Consider the following 22374-nt stretch of genomic DNA (forward strand, 5'->3'; position numbering starts at 1 on the left):
AAAACTCTTATCGGATAACATTTGCTGGCTAGGCTTTGTCAAACTACAATCTCTTGTATGGGGTCCATCTGTCTGTCCGGCTATTTTCCTGGCAGGCACTTGAACATACTACGTTTGATATCTGCGAACAGTTCATTACCTTACTGTGTACATCCAGACATGGGCAAGATGAAGGTGAAGCGAATGTTCAATATCCTACCTAACACAATTTCAGGAGTAGGAGTGATGGGAAATGTAGAGAAAGAATGAGCTATTTAAAATGATCCGGATGGTTTTTTCAGATCCATGAAATTCTTTACCAAGGCGACACATCACGAAGTATAACTTTTGGGTGAATAAAATTAATGATTTTTTTAGCGGGAGTATGAGGAAGGGATTCTGGATTTTTTTACGCCGTAACAGGGCAACATAACTAAAATTATGGCATATTTCATTCGATTTGGGTATTTTGCGATGCTATGGATTCAAAAACTGATCCATGACTCCGAACCGGACTGCTGGGGACCATATGAATTCGTCTAGTTCTTTTTCATGATAATCGCCAGGTTGATACGGGTTCATGAAATTCATTATGCCCTGACGGATCGCATTTTGAGAGTTGGGAAAAACCAACTTATCATTTCTGTGTAGCTTATCATTCCAGATAACTTTAATGCGGTAATTAAAGTAAACAGCGCTCTTGACACGCCTCATTTATTCAAAACACAATTTAAAAAAAATGACAAATAATGTATTGCGTTGTGCTCTTTCACTCCACCAGTCTAAACTCTATCTCATATTCTCCTTTATCCAGTCGACATAGTTCGCCACAGTTGTAAAAACAGCCGGTTTCTGTTCCATTCCACACGGGATCGCTCCCCAGGACGCCACTCCCACCAGAACCGTCTTGTTCCGTTTTTCGTCCAACTGAGTCAACGGACCGCCAGAGTCTCCCGAGCAAACACTGCGCGATCCATCCTCTGGCCCGGCACAGATGTTGGAAAGAACATCCGGCGTACCGTCCTGGAACCAGAATGTGTAGCACGTCTTGAAGTCCACTATCGGTAGTACTGCTTTCTGTGAATAATTAAAATAATATTTTACTAATTGATTTTATTACATTTAAATAATGTTACCCGCAGCTTTTCCGGATACATCGGCCGCTCCGTGGTGGACGTAGATCCCCACCCGGACGCAATGCAATCACCGGAGAACTGCTGATACTGCTTCGGCAGGGCAATCGAGCTAACATTCTCGTTCATCTCAAATGGCTTATCAACCTGAATCAGTCCGATATCGAACGGGCAAACTCCGCCGCAGAACCGCCGGTGGACATTGAACTTAACCACGCGTCTTCTCTGTTCATCGCCTTCATCCCGGGTGGTATCGTGTTCCCCGGCCACAACTTCGATCCAGCCACGTCTCGTGTAGCGCACACGACAGTGAGCAGCCGTAACGACCCAGTTCCGGTTGAGCAGGGACCCACCGCAGAAGTGGATCGGTGAGCGGGTTATGTTCGGACCGAGATTCCACTGAAGTGATATTTGAAAAGGGAACTCGTGCCGTTTGGCTACCACACCGCCCACGATTTTGTCACCACCGGGTGTAGTTTGGTCCGGCTCGGCGTGGGCTAGAATTATAAATGGGATACAAATGTTAACACTTGCTAGCATTTACAAACTTTCCAAAGCGATGCTATACAGAGCTTTTGTTTTATTCGTAGTATGTTATAATCGTTTACATTATTGGCTTGTAAGAGAAGTTAGATCTTTGACAATCCAATACGTCGTTTTTACTCCGACAAACATTCTACGTTAGCAAATTATGATTTTAACAAACTTGCGTTAACAACTGTAGTCAAAATAGCAACTGCTTCAACAGTACAGACATCTTTCGAAAATTAACTTTTGTTTCAATGGAAGCAGTACCTGGTACCCAATCTCATCATTTTGTATAGTTTTGAAGTAGCAATAAAAATGAATGAATTCTATGCAACAAGAACTGGTTGGATTGGACCAGTATACCAAGCTCGAAATAACTTCCGTTGTCTATCGAACCACCAAGTTTATTAAAATAAGTTATATCGTTAACTACGTATATCAATCATCATCGAATGATAATAATCCAATATTTTTCACACCACAATGGCAGCCGACATTGTACTGTTCGTTATATACCAATAGCTCTTATTTTCGCAATAGTCTTTAAGCCCAATAAGATTAAGTCATCCTAAGTTGAATCAATACGTTGTACGTTTGTTCGACGAACGCCCAATAATGAGATATTGCAACTATAGTAAAAATGGGAATATTACGAACAAGATACAAATGACTGCCAGTATCATCATCATCATCGTGGCTGAATAATCTGGGTACCCCAAATCATAACCTTATTTACGATATAGTGAATATTTTTTGTTTGTTTCCACGAAAATAATAAAAAATATCACGTTTTCCAGCGAGAAGAGCGTTTATCAGATGTATTGGATCGGAACAATAATTCGCAAGCTATTTCTGGAGTAGGGAAAATTGCAAGACTCAGCTTATCCCAGTACCTAGATCGCGGGCCCGGCCTTATATCTAATAGCAACGGCGAAAGAGGGACTCCGCTAACTTACCCCAACAGCCAACTAACCCCAGGCTCCCCTATAATAAATCCTCAACATCTCTTATTTGCCTAAGATCACAAAAGTGTGTATGCGTTTGTATGAACGTACCCTAATCTCAATCATGTTTCCCAGAAACGGCAGATCCGCTATTAACCAAATGCCTGCTTTAAATTTCTGATTTATAGTTATTATTACGATGGATAATTCGATGGGGATTGCCCTAATGTTTAGTTTTTAAAATATAGAATAAGGCAATCTTCTCATCACACCCAGCATAGAACCAAAAACTAGTATAGGTATCATTACAGTAAGTAATAAATTCTACCTACGCTTTGTTGCTTATCCACCATACAAACAGTATAATGTCGCTGCCCCCGGTTGGGAACTGAAACCCGAAAAGAGCAAATTACTCCAGGGTAAAACCTCTAAAATCGAAATAAATAAATATTGCGAGCAATACGAACATTACATGATCTCAGCGTCATTAGAACAAAAGCAACCAGAGCTGAACTTGAACAGGCCATCATTTATTCACTTAGTCTTTTTACAAATTGTTAACGCCTCCCCCCCAAACCAAAATTAATTGGTTTAACGAAAATACTTGATGTTGGCAAATTTAATTAAATATTGTACAATAATAATTCAGGAAGTGTACCTACTCTCTGATTACTACATTGAGAACCTAACGTTTTTTAGGCATCATGAGCACTTTTGAAAAATTATGGGAACTGGATCTTGTAACTGATCCCGAGGTCCCATAGTTGTCAAATTATCATGAGCGTAAAGCAGCACCTCTTCTAAGAAAATTAATTTAGGCTGGTAGTCCTCCTAGAAGTAATAACAATGTATTTATTCCATAAACCAATTTAGTTCGAGTTTTAATGCCTTCGGCAAAGTTTTCGAAAATGCTATTTCAAACAACTTGTTCAATGTGGCGGGCGAGGCGTAGTTGGCAAGCCGATGGCCGCAGCTCACCAGGGTTTGATTGCCAACTCCCGCACATAAGGTTGGAAATTGTTCTAACCTGTAAAAATAGCCAAAAAACCCTAAGGTTATTGCCACCATAGTCGAACAGGCAGATGAATCTTGTCGAGGAAGACGTAACCAGGCAAAGCAGTTCCGCCAATAAATAACGTCACCCGATAAGGGTCTGAGGAGACACACAATTTTGTTCAGTCCAGTGCTATTGTCATTAAAAATCTTCGTTTAGTAAATCCACCCATGATAAACTCGAACCGGTGACCACACCACCCATCTGAACTTTGTGATATGTAGTCCTTCATAACAGGTTTGTCGCCAGTAGCATAATGCTCTTGCTTTTGACAGGGTATCACAGTTTTGACTTTATCTAGGTGAACTTTCTAGATATCAGCCATAGTTGCATATATCTGAGCGAATTCTATCGAAATCTTTGGAATATTAGCGAGTTATCTTTGAGACGAAAGAAGAAAGGATACGATCCAACCGAGTTCAATGTATACGATTTTGACCAGGAAATCGGAGTCTATGATGACGAATCTTGTTCGACATTCATTTTACCATCAGCTGGGTTTTTCAAGAAAATTCATCATGTGCAGGCCTAGATCCAGGGGCAAAGTGAAAACTTATCGAATACGAATTAAAAGGCATAAATTACAGGCCTTATTATTGAAAGACGAATCCTGGGATAGTAAAGCTAACATGTGGACATGTTCTCTTGATGAATGGCTGGATGCTACCGTATTTCTTAGGAACTAGCCCAAAGAATATGTGAAAACTTTTATCAGTAACAGATCATAAAAGTATCTCTGTTTCATTTGCATATGCAAAAAGATGGGGAGTAATGTTTGGAACATAATCGGAAAGTCATGACGGCACTTGCCATATGCCACATGGCGTTCCCCTCAACGTCAAATGGATATTGAAATAAACTCAACTTCTCGGTTGAAATAATTTCTATGCTCCTCAATGGGGCTCTTCTTGATTTTCTTCCAAGTCAAAGACAAAATAATTTTAAATCTGTTTGCAATTACGAGAGTTCTGACACAACGCTATTCGGCCGTGACAAAAATATCAAAGATTTGCTCTTAAGTCAACTGTGGTGGAAACCAGTCTAAAGCAGGCAAACTATATTGTTAGATGTGGGCATTTTACCGCATTTACGTTCCCACAAACAAAGTCGAGATTGATGGCGTTGTCACGGATTCGAGCTTTAATTTTGCGGATTTACTGCACCACGGACCTGGTTGTTTTGAGGAGTCCATAGTTCAACCAACGTAGATACTGGACTGGAAACGATTGCATGCAGCATCAATCGCAGCTGACGGTAAGAGGACCTACATTAACACAGATTCAGTTATTTCTTCTCTACAATGGGTTAACACCTAATTTAGTCAAATAATTATGATATCGCGAAATGTTTTAAAGCAAGGAAAATATTTACTATTCATAATGTCAAATTGTTTGTAAAATACGCGTATACAAAGTATTGATAACATGGTGCACGGGCTTGTTAACAATAATTGAACTTGAATTTAGGCAAATTTCAGTGATCATCGATTCTAATTAGATACAAGACAACAATTAAATCATTTCAACTGTCAAACAAATATTATTCATCATTCATTCGTTTACGAGCGGTCTATCGAGAAGCAAGTGTTTTTCCAGTCCGTCAGTGTTAGATAAAGAATCGTTCTAATCCCCGTTCAAGGTTATCTTGCACATTCTCTACCTCTCGAGGTTTTGGACTTTTTTCTTCTTTTGTGCGTGTGTTAACTGTTAGGCCGCATTCCTCAGCCTTTTGTTCGCATAGTGAGGATTGAATAATAGCCAGCTATATAAGCTGGACTGGTGCGTCGTGGGAATCAAATTTACAGATAAGTAAAATCTACCTCTTTTGACACATTTACGGTTTATTCCCGTCTGCGCGGGTGCTAACCCCGTGCGTCGACGGTGTCGATGGCTCCTTCCCCGGACGGCCAAATGGAGGTTGAATCGACTCCCAAGGCTCTCCCCTGACCCAAACAATATCCAGAGGTCTCGACCGGTCCCTTTGTGGTCTTCTTTCGGCCCAAAACAAAATCGCTGAATCTATTACAGATTTAAAAAGACCTGACGGAACGGTTCTCGGCTGTGACCGAAATAAGAAAGGTCCGCTCAGATAGGGTCAGGGTCGTGTTGGCTAATTCAAAGCAGGCAAACGATATTGCCTGCTGGACAACGGATAAGCTTCCATAACTTATGAAAGATTTGAAAGCGATCAAAGGTTTATGGTGAAATCGAATTGAAATGAATGATAACTAAATAAAATGGAGGGAAGTCTAATCAACATACATGAAAATATGTCGAAAAATGTATATACACGTTAAAAGTTGTATAATTAATACAACTTACAACGCAATACCAATTACTTCGTAGCGGCACGTTTGATGATCTCTAGCTGACAAACCCAATTCGAGTATATATTTTATTGGTCACTTTCATTTTATTTTAAAGCAAAATCGGCAAATAAAAATTGATTTTCAAATTTTTGCGCGGAGGTTTATTTTAATTATTAATTCATGCAAAATAATGAGAAAGGGTTTGAAATCATGTCTAGAAATCAAGGAAGGAGCCGATGGACACACAATAAATAAGTTTGTTTTATTATACACCTGTTGTAAATAAATAAAGAACACACGACTTCGTTTAGCTCGTGGAGATGGACTTTGCTGGAGACAGACTAGTATCAATACATCGAAAGGTGGAAGAAGCATGACAGACTAAACGGGTGTTACCATCAAAATTTGGTCGTTTTAAACTTGACGCTTCTCTATTGATCATGCATTTTAAAAACCTAAACAGTCCACACATTATGGGTGTGTGTGAGCGTGTGCTTTTGTCGATTACTCTTCATGGCGTTCAAGAAAGCGTTTAAAGTGATCAAATTAACTATCACCAATGTAATAAAAGTGCTGGGGAACACTCGAAGCTATGAAATCCACTTCTTCGTATCTTGTCATAAATTTTGTAATCACCATGGCAGGAGCGCGCGGAGAGAAATCGTGTACGCGCACCTCTCTAGGGTCGTTGTCTATATATACAGGGATGCTGTAGTTAACGTTGCCGCATTCATTGGTGTGCTGGATGTTGTTCCGCGAAACGAATGACAGTGTTTGGTTAATATTGCTATGGTACATTTGCAGGGTGTAGCTTCTGCCAGATTGGTCACTATCTGCACTTCTGGCAATTGTTTTACTTCTCGAGTAATTGGTCTTGCAAGACATTTCCAAAATTTAATACAAAAACAATTCGTCTGCAGTAGGGCTAGTTTCTACGTGTGTCTATAGCGGAACGATTTTTAGCTTCAACTCAGGGCGAAATGAGAAGGTAGGCGGATCTTAATTAACAGTTAATTGAAATGGATAATCTTTGTATTTTTGTATTTTTATCGCACGTTAAAGTAACTTTTCCCCTAAAATGCATTGTGTGAGATGGAATAGTAATTTTGGGCTTTGTCAAAGATGCTTGAGATACTATAAGGACCCAATTGTTACGTGCGAAGTTGAGAAATCAATTCAGCTCAATTCAGCGACCAGCACCCGCATTCGGTTGCCCGCTGTACTTGCAGTTGTTTTATTTGCGTCTGTTTTTTTATTACTGCGTTTTGCAATACTATATATTCTCACAGCGTATCAAAATCAACTTCTACAGTATACACGTCATATTGTTTTTCCACAAAAAACCTGCATAAAATTCACGATTAAAAGTAGAAATTATATTATTTACTTTTCGAGGTGCCCCTCAAAATCATCTGTTCGAGTAGTAACAAATGTACAAATGAAGCTAAGGATGGTCAAAGTTTACACCCTATAATTTCACGATGTTAGACATAGCGTACTGATTATGTTTCAGACTATCAATGAAGAAGAAATGTTTTTTTGCAAAACGAAATATATCGCTTAATGTGGTAACATGAAATCAGTACCTCTTTATATATAAAGGCGATGACACAATCGACGTACGAATACACGAGTTAGATCCGTATCCCTCTGATAACATTTTTAACCATTGTGTACACTTTTAACAGACCGCAAGCATGTACCCAAACATTGAAAAATTCGTAACCATGGCCATTTTAGCTGATTCGGATACCACGGAATAAGAAGCTGTCGAAATTCACCTGTCTGGCACGCTATCTGTAGATGTGGCAATATGAGACAACCAGAGACCAATACAGACGATAAACTTATAAGTTTTCCATGGCTCAAGAGGTATTAACTCATCTCCAACACCGGTACTTATTTTCTGAAAAGAAATTTCTCCAAGTAGACGAACTTTATTATGTTCAACAAGTCATGTAGTTGAACTTCTATTGCGCTATCTTCGATACAGATGGAAATCATGTATTTGTTCGTTGTCGTGTCTACGGTTATTTGTAACTACTAACTGTGTTGTCATTTTCCCATTACACGACTTTATGAGTACGTCAGTGGACACACTTTACCTATCAGAATCAACAGATGCACAACATCGCTAAAGGTTGGACGTGTAGAAAAGTCTTTGAAATCGATCACTGCTATGTTAATATTCCACAGTCACAAGTTTTTGTTTCTGGAATTCATTCATTTCTATAGAAGCGATATAATAAGACACCGATCAACAGAAACAGCAATAGTTCCAACGAAGTTTGATTTGAACAGTTGAATGTATACAATTCCTCTAATCAAGATTTAAATGAGTGGGTTTAGAAGGGTCCGTCAGTAATACCAGCTTTGGGGCCCGACGCGGTTCTCGACGGCCCTAAGAAAAGTGTGGAATATGGTCATATTAACAAGCTTAGAGTTTCCCAGTTCTGGCAGCATAAGTCATTAAGTGACTTTTCGCTTATATGGACATGCCTAAGCTGACCAACTCCGTCTAAAAAAACCGTACACTATGCGAACCAGCTACATGAGTGTGGTGAACGATTCGCTTCCTTACTGAAAGGTGTCCGGATTTTTTTTTCATTAGAATTGGTCAACTTAGGCATGCCGCAGACTCAAGTGATTCGCACTTAATGCCAAAATATCCTTACCCCTGCGTTGCAGAAGACAAAAGGTTAAATCGCCGGGAAACTCTAAGCTTGCTCATTGGAACCTATTCTACGCTTTGAAGGCTACCGCTTCGTTTTTTTCGCAGGCCGCAGAACCATCTTTGCCTAAAAAATAGCATGAAACATAAAGATTAGTGTTTTAGTAGATTTATAAGAATTTGGAACAGGGATTATTTAAAGGAGGGATTTAGACTTAGATTTAGATTAGGAATTATCCGGAAAGATAGAAAGGAAAGGGAAATGTAAATACTTACCTGAAAATAAAATGCATGCGATCACCATCGACGATCACCACCAATTCACCCGAACAAACATGACAGCAGGATAGCAGATACGAAGCTAGATGAGACAACCATACATCGAGCGTTATTACTCGCCCGTCGATGAAGCAGATGATAATGATGATAACGATGATAACGCGCAGACAAGCTCGTCTGTTCTCAAAAAAAGATAAAAATGACGGTTGAACCTGACTGCATCTCTGGAAGGGTTTCCGTCTTGGAAATTGTATAGAAGAGCGTTAATATAAAAGAGGGAAATTATTGTTTCGCCGCCTATTTGAAAAAAAAATCGATAGAGAGTAAAGTTTGTTTTTTGGTATAGAAGAGCTAACAAAAGGGTGGCAAAGGTCACAATAGCTCTGAATTTGAATTTAAATTTGTAAGGCGCGAAAGTGAACATCGTTTTTTGTTTAAAAAAAATTGATTGTGTTTCATCAAAAGGACGGGAGGTTTTGGATCTGGACCAGTTTGGAGTCTGCGAAATTGGTAAGATTGGTGGTGATCGCAAGAAGAAGAGTGTAAATAGTGTAAATAGTAGGTCTAAGAATTGTATATAGTAGTTATAAGAAAGTGAATTGGAAAAATTAAAGGAAGTAGATTAGAAATTTAAGTTTGAATTTTCCTTTGAATAAAGTGTATCCCTGAGGAAATCCAAGTTCGCTGAGTGGTTCTAGGGGATCGATTCCTTCTTTGGCGCACCGACTTTCGCGACTCAAAGGGGGAGTTTAATTCTCGTAACCTTATAGCTTTTTCAAACTTTCTTCCCTCAACTCCTTGCTCTTCCTTGAGTACTAGAGCTCTTAATATTGAAAAATATTTCACACCTTCCAGTCCCTTGTTAATTAGCTGGGATTGTTCAATATAATTGTGAAAATGTCTATTACATTCTTATTATACGTAGCACGTATCCCACTACTACCACGAAAGTTGACGCCGAATTACTTTAAATAAAAAAGTATAATATTTTATGACTTTATCAGCCTGAGTTCAGTGTCATATTCATGCGATCAGATTTTGAAATGTTGGGGGAATGGGTTTGGAAGTATAGGGGGTAGGGTTTAGTCAACGACGTTTAGTGGCTTGAGAATAGAGCCTCTTATTTCGGTATACGGGGTGGATGAAGAGAATGTAGATATGATGCAGGTCCAGGGGTGAGGGTGATGAAGTGGGATGCTACATCCAACTGCATATTATATCCTCCATTTGTGACTTGGTTTAAGAAAATCGGTTCAGCCATCACCTAAGAATCGATGTGACTTTAATTGTGGAATATGCCCGGAATCCGGAACTTTCGGAATTGTCGATAGTGGACAATATATTTAAAGAATATTTGACTGGCAATCAGTGATCTAGACCTGCGATTCGAAGTAATTTCGTGACCATTTCAATAGATTTTTAGTCTATGAGGTATTACGATTGTAACTGTTTATATGGGAAATTCCTATGTGACCTTACTAACCAACCTGTGCCTGTTGAACCAAGAGTCAGAACCGAATGAAATTCAGCAGCAGTCGAGGGAATTACTGTATCTTTCATTTGAAATCAAGTTTGTGAAAATCGGTAGAGAATTCGCTGGGAAATATGCGTGGTATTAGCTTAGGAACTTGGCGAGTTCCCCGGGGGCATCAAGAATTGTCATAGGTGTCCAATGAGGTCAAAGCTACTTTGATTGGTCATTAAGCTGACCAACCGTACGGAATTTGGGCGGACAGTACGGATTTTTGGTCGTGTGTCCGGAAAAATACTTGTACGGATTTGTCCGGAATTTGTACGGAATTTCCAACTTCAGTGGAAGTGGAAGTACTCCCGGGACAACAAAAAATCTTCCACAAATGGAAACAGACTAAATAATGTTGCAAACTAGTTTCCCAGGTTCCAGAAATGCAATTTTTGTTAGCAAATGGAAACCGGTGAACAAGAAGAGTGCTAAAAACTTGATTTTTGTAAATTTTCTCATAAGCTGTGGAACTAAGCAAACTTTGCGATTTTTTCTAACATAAAAGAAAAAATTTAACTTTTATGTGTCTCGCTATCCGCCTCGACTAGTTGTTTAAGTCATTCTCCCAAGTTGGGTGGTATTTTGAAAATCAGTGTCTAATAGCCGCCAAGTCGTTCTATCTAAGTCGAAACGCAATTTACCCGATTAATTTCCGCTATGAAAAATATAGTGCTCGATGTACACATTTGGTTCAACTCAATTTGCCTCCTATGAAGGTATCTCAATATGATCCGAATTATACAATTTATATTTTTAATCTTTTTCGGAACCAAATTATTACCACTGCAGTTCGATTGTATTCTGTAGTTCTGAGATATAATACAATTAAAATATGCAGTGGATTCTAGAACTCTCTAAAATTTTCCATTTACATAGATTAACACGTTTTCCTTTAATTTCATTTGAAAGGTTGAACCAAAAATTTAATCACACTCGAAGAACATTAGATACAGAAACGAGACTGTTAAGTACAATAGAGTCTTTATATTTACGTTTGATTTTCAGCCAGATAAACTGATTGGGTAGCTTGATACATACAAGGAACATGATAAGTACAAGTGCAAAATGCGTGTACACTCACTTTTATATTCCGTAAGCAATTTCTTCTGTTGCAAAGAAGCGCTTTTTTGACTTTAATACTATGTTCACACTACAGAGTTAAAATACGTTATTATAATTAGCAACAAGAAACATGTCATAGATGTCATAGATAGCGTTAAAACACGCTTTAACTCGTAGTGTGAACGTAGTATAATGTTGTGCGTTTATAAAATTATGGCGTACAGTGATGTACCAAATCGGGTTTTTATAATTTTCGGGAAAAAAACCCAAGGTTTCTTTCCCGGTTAAAACGGTTTTTTTCGTGGGAAGTTTAGGTTTTTTGAGTTTTTGATGTTTTAATAATTGAAAATTAATGTATTTTTTCATTTATGAGCATTATTGTCATTAAGATTGGTTTGAATATGAAAATTTTGATAAGTCTTTATCGATATAATCATTGTCTGATCGCTGATCCATTATTTATTTACAAAAATTTGTATTTAAATAGCTTTCCAACACAAGCTGAGCTAAGTCGATTGCGTTTCTTGCTGCGAATCAACCACCGGCCGAAAGAATTCGAATTGCAATTTGTGAGAGTTCTGATTGCGGTGCGATGTTTTTGTGCATATTACTCATTTTTACTTTTCACCGAATGAAGTGTTTAGTAAATTTTGAGTAAATTTTTAGTAAATTTTGGGAAGGTATTTAGTAAATTTTGGGAGCAAAATTATCTAACTTCGATAAAAGTGAAACAACTAAAATGAGTAACAAGCACACATCACATGATTATTCTGATTTTTATTAGGGTAACTGCTTTAAATATATTAGAATGTTAAAATCGGAAGCTAAAAGAAGCTCTTCCATGTAACAGTCGATTAAAAAACCGGTATAAAATCCGTAATAAATATATTGGGTTCTTACAAAGGAATCTTCTTCATCCGACTTTCAATCTTGAATGTAACGTTATACGAATTTAGCCACAAGCCAATTATGCTGGAGGTTGCAAATTTTTTCGAGTGAGAATTTTCTAAGTGATTCTCATGCTGAAGGATCTCTGTCCGATTTTTATGCTTGATGTTTATATTCGATTTTAACATTTTAAGATAGTTGAAGTGGGTTTTACAAAGCATGTTCTATCCTTGCGACTTTAATTTTCGGTCGCTCAAATCTAAATACAAAATTCTTAAAAAAGCGCTAAACAAACATTCTATAGTCGATCAATCGAAAAAACACGTTTCGGCCGGGTTAAAATGATTTGGAAAAAAACCCGGTTACAACCCAAAAATAGAAACCTCAACGATACATAATAGAATAGCGGCATAATAGGAATTGTGTTATATATCATCGTTTGTATCAAAAACCGTCCATATTTACTGCTGTATGTTGTTGTGATGAGATTTGTTACTTCTATTTCAGTTATTGGGGTGATTTGATATTACGTGGATGCCTCTTTGGCCATAACCGGAAACTCTAGTAATATGGGAGAACTCACTCTCTTCTAGGATATGAACCATACATTGCAAATTAAGTATCAGAATCAGAATCCGCGCGCGATCGTTCAAAAATACACGCAAACATGCGTCTAGCCACACGGTTATAAAACCGAATTTATATACGAGAAGTTACATACACGCTAGCACACGGGACAAACACGTTCACATACAAACGCTTGAGCCCTTCGCGATCATCCACGCATACCTACGCTTACGATCTTACAAACAGGATAACACTCCGGTGACTAAGTGAACGTTCTAGCACTTATAAATTTACAAACGCGGTCTGAAGAATGAGCCTACATACGCTTGTGTTCGGGGGTTAATGAATTGGTTATGTCCGGAAATTCTTCCTCTCGGCCCTAGCCGCCTAGGTCCATGCCCTCAGCTGGACTAATCAGAAAAATGACGCTAATATCTACTAGACAATACGTTCCATGGCGACATGACCGGGAACTCTAGTGATAGAGTTGATAGTGATAGAGAACTCACTCTCTTCTAGCATCTGAACAATAAACTGAAAATTAAGTATTACATTAACGGTCCGTGCGATCATCCAAGAACACACGCAAATATGACACCCGTTTTTAAAATCGAATTTAAGCATGCGAAGTGACACGCTAGCACACGCGGCACACAAACATCTACGCGACAAACAAACGCCCACGCAATCGAACACAATAACATCCAAACGCTCGAGCCCTTCGCGAGGGTACACAAAGATACAATCGCGATCATCCATGTACAACTACGCCCAAGATTTCATAAACACGAAAACGACCCCAATGATTTAGTAACCCCTACAGCACTTCTAATCCGATTAACGCGGTCTCAAGCGCACACAAATAAACGCTCATTCCAACGCGATCGTCAAGTTCATTCCACTGCACAACTGAACCGTACAGTCGATATCACAATCAGAATCACGGCCTGCTGCAATTGGACTGAAGCAGTGATGAGTAGAGATGGTCGGGTTCGGGTTTTTGGACCCGAAACCCGGACCCGACCCGAACCCGACGGGTTTCGGGTCGGGTTCGGGCTCTGTAAATTTAAGCTTCTCGGGTTCGGATCGGGTTCCGGGTTTTCAAATTTGAAATTCTCGGGTTCGGGTCGGGTCCGGGTTTATGAAATCTTGGACTTTCGGGCTCGGGTCGGGTTCAGGTTTTTCAAATTAGAAATTATCGGGGTCGGGTCGGGTTCGGGTTTTGAACAAAACAACCCATCCATTTCATGACACTGATTGCGTCTATACATTAAACGCAGTCTTTTTTGTAGTAGTTAATTATACTTCGTAATACGAATGGATGACACGTATAACCGTACTAAATGTTAGGACCTCTGAATCACTAGAATTCGTCATATTTTCTGGTGCTCAAATATTGTATTTTTTCATTCTTGCATAAAATTCCGTCTCTTCAGATTCACAAACTGCCTCAATTATTTAATTTTTTAAACGAACATTCATAAAAGATCATTCAACAATACGTGTTTCACATCTAAAATCTCTTTGCGTATTATTTTTCATGATAATTAGTAATAAACCAAGTCAACTGGAATTTATCGGAAAATATCGGTTCAACTTTCTATAATGGAATATAAATTGCGACAGGTACTTTAAAACCGATACTTAGGCCGCGGCGACTTTTTCTCTACGAAAACGGTTTTGTGGGGTACATTCGTACCCCAGAACTAAAATCGCTCTAGTATGTCTAATTTTTATTAAATTTATAATTAAATTGCATAGTTTTATTCTATAATCATTCGTAAAGTAACCTGTTTAAAAATATTCGTGTTTTGACTATTTAAGTATGTAATATTTCATTTTGTATAGAACAAAAATTCCCTTGTTTCTTCATATTGCTATAACTCCAGTAGTTTCAAATCGATTTTGACCATTTATACGACGTTGTAAAGCTTATTAAATTTCCTTTTGAACAATTTTTTTTTCAAAAACCGGTCGAAAAGTATATTTATTCCGATGCTTTTTTGAAAACCAAACGCCAACACAAACGTTAAAAATACAGCAATATGCAGTAACAGAAATGAAACAGGAAGGCGTCGAAGGAATAGGTAGAGCCGTTGCATTGTACGTGTATGTAGAGTAAGTATGTTCCAGAGCCTGGGCTGCAGAAGATAACGAATCGAATGATGCGTCTTGCATAGTATATACAAATCATATTCACGAATGTGTTTTGACTCTTTCATCCGCAAAAGCAAAAATTACGATACCGATCCAAACTCATTTTCTAATTACTTTGCTGTAGTGCTTTGTTATACCAAATAACAGATACTATTATTCAGCAGAGTTGGAACTTATACAATTTTACACAAGTTTCTCGCTTACTATGTATCGGTATTTTGCTTTTAAAAAAAACATATAATTTTTTTTTGAATTATGTACACATGACAAAACACTAACGCTAACGGTTTTGTGGGGTACATTTGTACCCCAAACAAACTTTAAGCAAGCACTGTTAAATTGGTCAAATGAAACAAATAGGTTGTAGCTGCCTTCACGGAAGTTTAATAATCAAATTGGTTTCCTTGCAATTAAAATAAACTGTAACGGAAAAATAAGGATTTGGACTCATAAATTTGGTGGTACTTTGGTGTCATTATGGCGGCTCAAATTTAAAAAGGGCACATTATTTTTTTTAAAAGCAGATAGTTTAGGCCAAATTTATTTTCTAGAGACTGTCTTTGTTCCATCAAACCTAAACCTAGCTTCACTTCCGCCAGGTTTCGTTTGTTCACGACACTCATATGGATAATAACATCATTATCAAATCAGTGGTACATATATGATACAAGCACTTTCTGTCAGATTGTTCCCGGGCTGAGCTGTTGCATGATCCGGATTCCTTTCTGAAAATACATGTATTTCCACGAACTTAACGAAACGATCGCAAAAATTTTGTGTGTTCTGTTAAAAGTTTGTAGTCGTTCCGAGAGCTCCATTGGAGATGACGAAGCATCTCTATTGGTGCGCTTACCGTATAATCTGAAGAATAAAATAACTTAGATACCCAATCATAGATCGTCCTAACGCTAATGATAGGACATCAAGAACACGTCAAAAAATGATTGATACCCTTCGATACAGGTTTGACCGTTCCGACCAGTAACGTGGGTGACGTCATGTAAACTGTCGAATACGAATTGCCAATTGCCGTAGCTTAATTTAATACATGTAATAAATTATACGAAACTGCCTTGCAGGAATGGTTTCTGATAAAAAATCAGAAATTTTGGTTAATTACGACGGGCAAGGTTGTTGAAAACTGTGATCATTAAGCTTTCTGTTTCCCCATGAGTTGGCCGCCGATTTAACTTAATTTCCGGTTAAGATATCAACGATTTATCAAGTTTCTCAGCACGTTACAAATTTGACGCTCAATAATAGTAAATATAAATGCGGATTCTACTCGACAGTGATTTGTTTTTCCATATGCAGATATAACTCAATGCGTATGGTGCTACTTCAGATTCGAGTGATTCTACTATTCTTAGATGAGTCAAGGGTCCAGGTCGGGTGCCTAGAATTAAAAATCTTCGAAATCTTTGATTGATTCTCCGTATTAGCAAGTTGGATTCGGATCGGGCTTTCGGATTTTAAATTTTCGGGCTCGGGTCGGGTTCGGGTTTTCAAATTTTAAAATTCTCGGGTCGGGTCGGGTTCGGGTTTTACAAAATTTTCATTCTCGGGTACGGGTCGGGTTCGGGTTTTTAAGTTTTAAAATATTCGGGCTCGGGTCGGGTTCGGGTTTTTCAAATTTTATAATTTCGGGCTCGGGTCGGGTTCGGGTTTTTAAATTTTCATGCGCTCGGGTTCGGGTCGGGTTTGGGTTCGAAAAAATTGAAACCCGACCATCTCTAGTGATGAGTGATTTTGATAGGGAGCCCTTCTGTGAACTCAGTTCTACAGCTCCAGTAGGAAAACTCTCGAAATAGAAAGAAAGATAACAAAATTTAAAATATCTATGAGAATCGTATTCTGTAATAAAATTATGTTTTTGTCTGCCAGTTAGTATGAAATTTAGGAACATATTTAAAGCAGTTGCAAGAAAAACATTTTTACCAATTACTTCTCCGCGATGCAATCCCATTAAATATATTTTCATTCTCTTCAGACTTTCGTTACCAAAAAATAAAACTTTTTAAAAAATGAGTTTTTTTTTGTAGTTTTAGTTTATAATAATTTTATAAATTCACAACTTTTTATACAGCATTTGTTTTTTGCGAAGAAGATAATATTCCCTGCAATATTTTCTCGGAGTGTTTTGCTGTGCAAAGTACAGATCTCGAAACACATTTTTTTTAAACGATGCCTGCAAAAATTTTTAGGGCCTTTGAAAGTGTTGCGCTTGAATCAAAATGCTTTGCTTTGCGTGCAAAATGCTCAGAACCCATGCTGCTAAAACGTCTAATGTTTCAACTGTATCGAGGATGATCGTTCGCGATTTTAAAGATTTTTGGGTGAATCTTGGAGGAATTACTGTATTGTAAAATCTGTCGGGAAGTGCCAATTTGAACAACAATCGCTGTAATATTTTAATTCTTGCCGAAGTGATCGTTTAGTGTCGAGATATGTGAATATTAAAAACAAAAGTGGAACTCTGGTCAAAGAACGGACTTCGAGTCTTTCCGTATTAGCCCGAGTTTTTGGAATATTTAGTTACAGGTTTCATAGCCTAACCTTGAGAAAGTCACCTCTATCAGATGCCATCATATCAGGCATTCAATAATGATAATTTTCGATAGATTGCGCCAGGCAAACAAAATCATTTTGTAGAACAATCTACAACATGTCGTTGATCGTGAAGCACTATAATAAAATTCAATATCCTCGTGTTTATGGATAAAATCAAGATTCAACTGCCCGATACGGCACCTCGAACTTGTGATACGGTCTTTAAAAATATCGCTGTACAGAAAAGTGGAATCGTTACAAAGGATACATGAAAAAACTAATTATGCCTAGATTATTTCAATGGTGATTACACGGTAAGATTGCGTCCTTCCTACCTGATCCGACAATACAAAACACGACAGTATTATTTTACAAATAATGCTTTGCAGTTATCAATGACAGATTCCTACCTCCATATTCTATGATGAAACGGCTCACTATCATAAAACGTAACAGCAGTCGTTAAGGAAACTCATCTCTGACAATTAATTCAATTCCGTTGCCTGATCCCCAAATGGTTGCCAACTTTGTGACACTTGTTCAGGCAATAACGGCAACTGCAAAACCGTGAAAACTGTGTGCAACTTCAAATCAAAAGCCAGAGTTCTCAGTAACCGAAACCTAATTATTTTATCCAATGTGCTGAGCAACAGTCTGTTATAATTTCGTAAGTTCATTTCGATCGGAATATCTAATTTTCTACAGAAACCCATATAATTTCAAAGAACCTTCCTGAATGGCAAGAAATTTCAGTTCGTCGTGAACTTAACATGATGAATGTTAAAAAGAAGGTATTTTTTCTGGATTTTTTAAAAACATAATGCGAAGAACGAAACGATGTCTCGGAATGGTCGAACTAGACTTAGATGGTAAACTAAATATAGTTTGGTTCCATAAGTAATAAATTCAAATTAAAGAACAAATGTACATGAAGGAAACTGATCAGGACACTACAACAGGAAACTCTGGCATATAATTTTTGTGCTTCATCACTTACATTGAATCCTGAAAATATTTCGATTATAGAGGTTTTAACATTAGGGTCATTTGCCTCTTTTTTCGTGGTAGGTATCTCTTTTGAAAAAACTGTAACCTTGTGTGCGGCATTGGGAATCGAACCAATCGATTTACCAACTACGCTATGCCAACCCCTAAAATCATTGTTAAAAATTCCATTGCCTGTAGTAAAACATAGTAAACAAGAGAAACACTAAACACTCCTAGAAATCAAGCTCTGTGTTCTAAATTTTGAAATGAAATGTGTACGGATTTTTCTTAGCCCACAGTTGGTCAGCTTAGTCATAAGTGATCTAGACCTGCGAATCCAAGTAATGTTGCACTTATTTTAATATGTATTACGTCATTTAGACATCGTGGTGTTATCAGTTTATGTGGGAATTTGCTGGGATCATACTCATCAACCCGTAATTCCGGAACTGGACGTCAGATCAACTAAAAATTCAATAGCAGCTTATGGGAGCATTTTACCTTTCATTTGAAACTAAGTTTGTGTGAATCGGTTCAGCCATCTCTGAGAAAATTGTGTGAGTTTAAATGACACACACATACACACACACATACACACATACATACATACACACAGACATTTGCCGATCTCGACGAACTGAATCGAATGGTATATGACACCTGCGTCGAAAAGTCGATTTTTTCAGTGATTGCATAGCCTTTCTTTAAATGAGAAAGGCAAAAAGAATAAGGGATCATCCATAAATGACGTAGCATTATATGGGGGAGGGGGGAGTTTTGTATTTTGTGATGATGTGTGACGACAGGGGGGGGGGGGTAGGGGGTCATGTCATGCTACGTAGCTTTTTTAAAGGGGAATAGAATAGAATTTTTAAAAAAATTTGCGGTGGCAAGGGGGGCAGGGTTACCGTCAAGCTACGTAATTACCAGGGGGGGGGGGGTATTTAGAGGTTTGTGACGAAATGCTACGATGGGGGAGGGGGGTGTTAAAAATCACTCAAAAAATGCTACGTCATTTATGGATGGTCCCTAATAACAAATCTACTTGATTTTAAATAAGGTATTTGGAAATCTTTCAAAAAAATTATCCATGTTCCACCGTTTTACGGACCCCAAAGTCAATGGCCTCTTCCAGGTTCTCTGCTGAACATAATTATAGCTGGTCTATTAACTAATTCGGACCAATGATCCATTTGACCTAATGACCAGATCGGCCTAACGCCTTTCGGCCTAATGACCCAGCACCATCGAAATGGAAGATTTTTCCCGAGCATTCCGGGGCTTTCCTTTCGCGTTTGATAGCATTGCCCAGTATGAATTGAAGGCAAGTTTTGGGAAATCCTGCTAGAATGAAAAAGGAGGATAGGAAAAAAACAACTAAATTTAAGGTGAAAAATAGAACACAACTTTCAGAATTGACTTTCTGGAAACGATCAGTTTTGAAGTGGAGTCCCAAGCGAGAATTTAAAAACAAATCCGCCTAAAGGAGTATTCGTTCACTAATCTGCAGCTACAGCTACATACACTCGCATTGCCTCACCCACTGGAAGCTAGAACCAAAATGTCTGATATCTGTTTCTTCACATCAATGCGAAAATTGGAAAGAACGCCGCAGGTCTTCTTGCTATTTCAACCACAGTGTACATCCATGTACTTCAGTTTTTCTTTCAATCAACTGATTTTATCCTTAACCAATGTGTATCTCCATCACATGATTGAAGTCATTTGCCGATAACACGTTTACATTAATCAGTGGTGCGAATTTTCATTTTCAAATGCCAACTTTCAGTTCAATCCACCCCAACCATGATTCAAATTCAAAGCCTCCCTCAATCGTTCAGTTTCAAGTTGGCGGGATTTTCATGACTAAAACGTACTTCTTCATTTCAAATTGATGCTTTTTCATTCACCAACCAAAGTTGTCATCTGCTCTGTAGAGGCCAGTTTAGGTTAAATGTTAACTTGGTTTACGCTTTCGTGCGTACATGAACGGTAAGAAGAATGTTCACAGTAGGTTTGTTTAAAATATCTAGTCAACATTGAAAATTTTTGAAATTGAAAATGAATGAAAAATGATTAAGCAGCTCGGCTGTATGAATGAATGATGCAAACGAACAACTGCGAATTGAGCATAGTAGGGCATGATTTGAAATTTTTTCCTCCTCCAAGTTCAAGCAAACCTGTTGAATATTTTCAGCTCCAATATCGATGACACGCAAAAAGAGCTTAGTTTACTTAAGCGTCGCCTACCTTGATTGACCTTTGTTGTTACTTTAAGGCAAGCACTATCACATTTCGTGTATTGTTCCGAAGCGAACTCAATGTGTCATATAGCTCCGTCATAGAATCTCCAATAAAAAACCAATAATAAAAATAATAACAATTGAACATCCACGGTCTGGATCACGATGATTCTCCATGGATAGAAAAAAAAGCGTCGAAAATAGTCCTCTCCAATCCAAAGTAATCTTTAAATCCATATCAACATTTGAATAGGGCTAATAAGATTTGTAAACAAACTTTTGTTTTGCTGATTTCTCTTAATTTGTTATCATTTCAACATTGAAAACATTTGAAATTGATTCTACCAACGGTAAAGATGTTGATTCATGTGTATCTTTCCTGAAATTCAACTCGGTAGCGGAATAATGAGCGAAATAAGCTTGTTTACAAAAATCTCATTAGCCCTTTTGAAGAATTAATATTGAAATGTTTATTTCGTTAATATACGATGGAGTAAGTTAGCAACCTACTCCGCTCCCATTTCCCTACACACAGTTAATTTTTATTTTTACTTTGATGTAATATAACATTAAACATCAATATATCAGTTCCGCAAACTTATCATTTATGTATATCGATTTAAAAACGAACTAGCACACAAATCTGCAGTACCTTAAAAGCGAAACTTGGAACTTCTAATACGATAAAAGCATTTAACTTAATTCAAATCAATTTTTACTGATTTGCAAAATTGATTTGTAACAATCAAGACGCCTAAACAGCACTATTTATTTTGTTAATTAGATTGTAGTAGATTATCGAGCCAAATTATTATTATTATTATTTTTATTATTATAGTTATTGCAATTAGGTTTATTTGAATTACAAGTTTATCGTCCTTCAATTGATTTGTACTATCAAATCAAATCGTAGCCTTAAATAATTCAACTCAAGAAACCGTTGTTCATAGGACAACTTAACTCCTACCGTTCAAAAACAATACACAGCAAACCAAACACCATGGAGAAGGCGTCCATAGAATCGATACCATCTTAAAATATATTCACCGCAGCCGTGCACTTTTTCCACCGACTTTCTAGTTTTCACTATCGAGTGACTTGAACCGCGTACCGGCAGAACTGCACCGTTAGACCCGGGTTGAGTCCTATTTATGCAGTTTCAGCTGCAGATATTCCAGCCGCCAGAGTGCGTATGCAAAAACAAGTACAGCACACACAACAATCCGTTCAGGTACCTGCCTGGTTAATTGATTGTCAAAACTGCATATCTAGATACTAAATCAGCGCCTCACGTTGACCGGGAACCCAGTTTTCAAATCCGTTCAGACAGACCCCCGTTCGGAGACGTGCATCCCAACTCTCACTAGTGCGCTCTCCTGTCGCGACTAGGCTCTAATAACATTCCCATGGTTTTCCGCCTGCGGCCGTTGGCAAACATAGGAAAAAGAAAATCGCAAAGAACATAAGAAAATTGTTCATCTATCAGTGGCTCGAGTACCACT

The 22374-nt window shown here is 38.0% G+C and overlaps 1 protein-coding gene across 1 annotated transcript; it reads right to left on the minus strand.

The window, feature by feature from the left end:
* Positions 1-694: 694 nt before the first annotated feature.
* Positions 695-21978, minus strand: LOC131685743 (trypsin-1-like). Its single transcript, XM_058969656.1, has 3 exons — positions 21840-21978; positions 1116-1609; positions 695-1056 (listed from the first exon to the last, which is right to left on the minus strand). Exons 1-3 carry the CDS (start codon positions 21901-21903, stop codon positions 769-771), a joined length of 846 nt encoding a protein of 281 aa, XP_058825639.1. The 5' UTR covers positions 21904-21978; the 3' UTR covers positions 695-768.
* Between the last annotated feature and the right edge of the window lie 396 nt (positions 21979-22374).

This window comes from Topomyia yanbarensis, chromosome 2 (genome assembly GCF_030247195.1).
Source record: "Topomyia yanbarensis strain Yona2022 chromosome 2, ASM3024719v1, whole genome shotgun sequence".
NCBI lineage: Eukaryota > Metazoa > Arthropoda > Insecta > Diptera > Culicidae > Topomyia > Topomyia yanbarensis.

Bases quoted from the DNA above. Each gene is read 5' to 3' on its own strand.
- LOC131685743 (XM_058969656.1), bottom strand. From the start codon at position 21,903: ATGGTATCGATTCTATGGACGCCTTCTCCATGGTGTTTGGTTTGCTGT. The intron at 1,610-21,839 runs GTAGGAGTTAAG...TTATAATTCTAG, and splicing joins CTGTGTATTGTTTTTGAACG to CCCACGCCGAGCCGGACCAA. The intron at 1,057-1,115 runs GTAACATTATTT...AATTATTCACAG, and splicing joins TGTATCCGGAAAAGCTGCGG to AAAGCAGTACTACCGATAGT.